This window comes from Elephantulus edwardii, unplaced genomic scaffold (assembly GCF_000299155.1).
Source record: "Elephantulus edwardii isolate Elephantulus edwardi_28Jun2011 unplaced genomic scaffold, EleEdw1.0 scaffold00051, whole genome shotgun sequence".
Classification (NCBI taxonomy): Eukaryota; Metazoa; Chordata; class Mammalia; order Macroscelidea; family Macroscelididae; genus Elephantulus; species Elephantulus edwardii.
In genome coordinates, this window is record NW_006399801.1 from 7,233,248 (window position 1) to 7,238,405 (window position 5,158).

At 37.1% G+C, this 5,158-nt stretch overlaps 1 protein-coding gene across 1 annotated transcript in view; it reads right to left on the reverse strand.

Moving 5' to 3' along the window:
* TTC3 (tetratricopeptide repeat domain 3) overlaps positions 1 to 5,158 on the reverse strand; it is a 124,251-nt gene that overhangs the window by 108,944 nt on the left and 10,149 nt on the right. The window contains exons 5-6 of the mRNA XM_006886780.1: positions 3,876 to 3,930; positions 1,462 to 1,624 (exon numbers count right to left, since the gene is read on the reverse strand). Of these exons, the coding sequence (XP_006886842.1) occupies positions 1,462 to 1,624; positions 3,876 to 3,930 (218 nt within the window). The remainder of the gene's footprint in view (positions 1 to 1,461; positions 1,625 to 3,875; positions 3,931 to 5,158) is intronic.

Here is a 5,158-nt window from a genome sequence, read left to right on the forward strand (position 1 = left end):
AAAAAAAAAAGCAGGCCTGAGAGCCGTGGATTAAAGTCACCCACCTTTGACTTGGGAGCATCACTTTCTGTCCACTAGGCCAACTGACCAACTGAGCTCTCTCTCTACGCTGTTGTTGTTATTAAGTGCCATCAAGTAGGCCACTCATAGTGACCCTATGTCCAAGTTTATTGTGACTTTTATTAGCTACTAAAGAATCAAATACAAGTGAGTCTTAAAGTCATAGCTATTTCAAGTAATAAGAGATCTAATATTCACTCACCTGTTATCAGAACAGGCTCTCCTACACTGATTCCTACTTCGTGTTAGACCTGTAAAAATCAATCAGAAGTGATTGGCAAATAAATTTTTTAAATTATTTTAAAGCAATTGGAAAATACATTTTTAAAATTATTTTAAAGATGATGGCAAAAAATATCAAATTTAGAAAATGGAAAATTTTGCTTAAGCCATTTTTTAAAATTCTAGACATTTCTTGTTTTAGGATAGCATCAGCAAAAGGTTATACAAACTTTGTGACACTTTACTACATGTGACTACTAACCAGATGAACAAAATATAAATTCAAGTCATAGAGGATACCTGTCTTCAAAGTGCTCACAACCTTATGATCATGTTCCGTTAGCAGACATCTACTGAAATATAATCACTCAGCTCACCTCTAACCCACTGAGTACCGTAAACTGAAAACAAAATCAGAGATGCATACATAAAAAATGTAGAATAAAGGACCTTCAGGTAATTAAGAATTTAGGAGAGGAATTATAAGTGGAATGAAAATGTTTAATTCCTAGCTTACATATCTACGTTCTGAGATATATATCTATTTAGAGAATTCATAAACATATTCCCAAAACAAAAAATTGCTATAGAATTATAACTCATATGACACCATGTGAAACTGCCCCCTTGTAGGGTTTTCAGGCTCTGGTGACCTAATGGTAAAAAAGCTACATTGCAATCCCGAAGGTACGCAGTTCGAATCCACCAGCTTCTCCACAGGATAAAGAAAAGCACTTCCCTCCTGTGTCTCTTAAAATTCGCCAGATGGGCAGCTATGGGTCAGTTCTGACATGGTGGTACACAACAACAGCGTGACCTTTCAGGAGGGCGTTGTGCTGCCAACCCAAAGGCACACAAATTAACCAAATCCAATAGCTGCTCTGCGGGAGAAAATTGTAGAGTTGTATCCTGTGAAATTTACTATCTCTGAAACTCTGCTGAAGAGTCAAGGACGAATCAGTTCAGACTCAACAGTACTTAACAATAATTACCTCTGAATCTTCTCCAATACTATCGAAATTCTATACATCTAGAAATGGAAATATGACTTTGCCAAGATAACAAAATAAGTACAAATCACCTGAGAATGTATTTACAGTCCTTCACTGATCCAAGAAGCCCATCTTTAAAAATCTTCAAGACAGTGGGACTGTAACCAAAAGAACTTAAGTGACATACCTTGGAGTTCATCAATTTGTCTCTGGAACTTTAAACACTGCTGGGTTAGGTCCTTCAATCCTTCAGGATTATGTCTACAGAGTTCTTGAGCTTTTAAGTTTGCTTTCAAGGCCCAGTCATATTCCCCCAGCAGAGAAAGAGCATCACAATATCGATAGTGACCCTGTTCCAAAAAGAGAAATATAATTTTCTAAAAAAAAAAAAATGGTTAAGTTAAAGAAAACAGGTACGGGGTTGGGGGAATTATTAATGTTAGATTAGGGCACATTCATTAAGGGGAAACAAACAAAATCTAAAATCATTAATCAAAAAAGCCAACTGCCATCAAGTTGACTCTGCCACCTGGTGACAGGTGTGTGTCAGGGTAGCGCTGTGCTCCACTGACTTCCTTGGCTGCGGTCGATAAGGAAACAGATCATCTGGCTTTTCTCCCCAGACACTCTGAAGCCACTCACATCACTAGCTTTTTAGTCAGCAGTCAAGCGAGTTAACCAATTAGATCATCTTGAAATTCCAAAACTGTTAGCATCTCTCAGGCAATAAATTACATGATGACCTCAATGAAGTTAGGAATATACAAGAAAATTTTATTAACTGAAAAAAATGAGACTAATATTTTTTCCTAGTAGATTTTGGTACCCTCTCCCTCCCAAAAAAGTCAACCTTTATTATATATTACTAGTAAAGCATAGAATGTATGCTATTTTGTATCAAATAAATGATATTTCTTTCTTTTTAAAATTGTGAGTGTGTGTGTGTGTGTGTGTGTGTGTGTGTGTGTGCGCCATCAAATCGGATCTGACTGGTACAGGAGGAGATTGCCTCTCCTTCTCCAGCCAAGCATCTGGTGGATTCGAACTGCATACCTCTGGGATTGCAGTGCAGCTTCTTGTCACTAGCAACCAGGTGACCTTAAATATTTAATTATAAATAACTTTTTTCCCCAAATACTGTAAGGTGACAACTAACTACATCATTTCCTATACTTTAGACAACAAGCCTATAGGGAGCTTTCTACTGCCACTAAAGAACACGGGATGGGGGGGGGGGGTCTATCCATCACCTGAGAAGATTAGAAGGCACCTTGATTAGAGTCACCCTCCACTAACCAACCCCACACAGGTTTCCATTATCTCTAAGTGTAGCTTGGGAAAAGTTCTGAAAATCGTTAATTTCATGCCAGTGACTGGGATTTTTGGGGACTTTTGTTTTTATCAAAATACCAAGTACCAACCAAACTGCACTTATATATTCAGGTAAAAGAAATCAAGCCTCAATCTTTTAATCTAGAAAACCAATATACCCACCTGGGGATAATGCAACCAACCCTCATAAACAAAAATCCCAGTTTAGGCAAAGCATTTCTACTTGAGAGGGTTATGCTTTTACTATTTTGCCACATAGCATTTTTTTAAAATCTATTCATGTTGCTATGCCAGAGAATGAATTTTATCTGCAATTTAATAATTTAATTATTCACTTGCTAAGCAGGAGTGGATTACAATTCCTAAATAACATGCCTCTGGAAACTCTATGGATTTTGATAAATGTCAACAGTTGTAGAGGGGCTTCAGGCCTTTTTTTGTTCATAGGGTTGCTATGAGTCATGCTCCACTGGAAGACAGTCAACAACAACAATTTTAAAGACATGTATTGAGTGCCTTCTACGTGCCAAGTAGTCTGTTACACAGCCAGTATTCAACAGTGACTCAAGCTGATGGAAAAATCTCTCTGTAGTACGAGAGGACAGACAACACAATAATGTAAATAACCATGATGAAATATTACATAATTGTAAATGCTGCATGGGAGCTATAGGAAAAGAGATGAGAAATGTCTGGAAAAAACAGTTTGCATTTTAAGAATTTGATCAGGAAAAGCTTTAAAAAAGAAAAGATTCAAACGCAATAAAGGAGCTAGCTAATATTAAAGAGGGAAAAAAGAAGTTTACATTTCATATAATAAAATTTACCAATGCTTTTAAAAAATTACCAGTTTTTTCTATAGTGTGTTATTTAAGAAATTCTTTCCTACCTCAAGATTTTAGTTTCTTAAAATTTAAATGTATAATTTCTCAATGTAAATTTTTCACAGTTAGGTCTGTAACTCACCCAAATTATATAGATGCTAACATCCTAAATACTAAGGGATTCTTTCAAGATACTAAAAACCTCTACAGGCTGTATCTATCTTCCCAGCTTCTCACCATCCTGGTGAGTGTTCCTTTTTAATTATGGGACTAATTACTTCCTTTGCTATCCCAGAGCTCTGAAATTATTTCTTCCAGCATCTTTATATACAAATATAAGTCCTGCAAATAGTCATTTTTTCAGAAAGTTTTTATTTCTGCATCATACACTATAAAACACACCTATCTCTGGCTGAGCTATTTACTCAATACAAAATACACTTACCTTTGGCCAAGTGTTCTTCAGAATAATAGCTCTCTTTCCATCACCAAGTGCACTTCTAAAAAGAAAAATTAGAACAATTTTTACATTTTCATTGTAAATAAATTACACATTCATTTAATTATAAATGCTCACACTTTTTAAAATTTCCAGGTACATGACCTAATCAAAATGAAAATTAATTTAAAAAGTCTGTCTATTATCTATCATCAATTATAAAGCATTTGGAAAAGAAAGAAAACTCAAGTGAAATTACAACCACAACTACCTGGGAATGACGGCATTCTAATCTTCTTAAATTCTCTCTTGAGTTTATCTATATTGATTTATGCACAACTCTTCTCATTTTCTTGCACTAGTTTTGCTTACCCGCAAGAGGAATAAACAACTATTTGCCCTTTGGCACACACTTTCAACGACATCCAGCCGATGCAGGCCTCTGAGCTTCCCTGCACATTTCTGTGGATGTCTACATGAGTCAGCGTGTATTGACATTCGTCTGCAGCTATCTGCTTTTGTCTGTGCATGTCTACACAGACCAGCGTGTAGCTTTAATATGTACAATTGTCCACGCATGTGCATACATTTCTACAAAGGGGATTTCTGCTTGGCTGTGCATCTGTACTTATTAAGTTATCTGTGCATGCATGTGACTATGGTGTTAGTTGCTATTCTGCGCAAGCGCCATACTTTTTTTTTTTTTACCCACCTCCAAGCCTCCCTGTTCTTAGCTTGTAGTTCCTATGAGTGTGCATATTTAGATACCGTGTGGCTATGCCAATGTGTTTATCAGTACTCTGGTGCAGTATCTGAGAGCAGGATGTCCCAATACAATTCGTCTTTTGATTTCCTGGCCACTGGTACCAAAAGTATTGACTGTGGAGCCAAGCAAACCAAGTTATTAACAATCTCAATCTCTTCACCATCCATCCTAATGCTGCCAATTGGTCCAGTGGTGAGAATCTTTGTCTTCTTGACTTTGAGCCTCAATCCATACTGAAGGCTGTAGTCCTTGACCCTCTGCAGCAAGTGCATCAGGTCCTCCTCAGTTTCTGCAAGCAGGGTTGTGTCATCCGCATAACGCAGATTGTTAATAGATCTTCCACCAATCCTGATGCCACATTTCTCCCCATAGATCCCAGCCTCTCGGATAATCTGTTCTGCATATAGGTTGAAAAGGTATGGAGATAGGATGCATCCCTGGTGTACACCTTTCCCAATTTTGAAACATGCAGTGTTTCCCTACTCTGTTCTGACGATTTCCTCTTGGTCCAAGTATAGGTTTC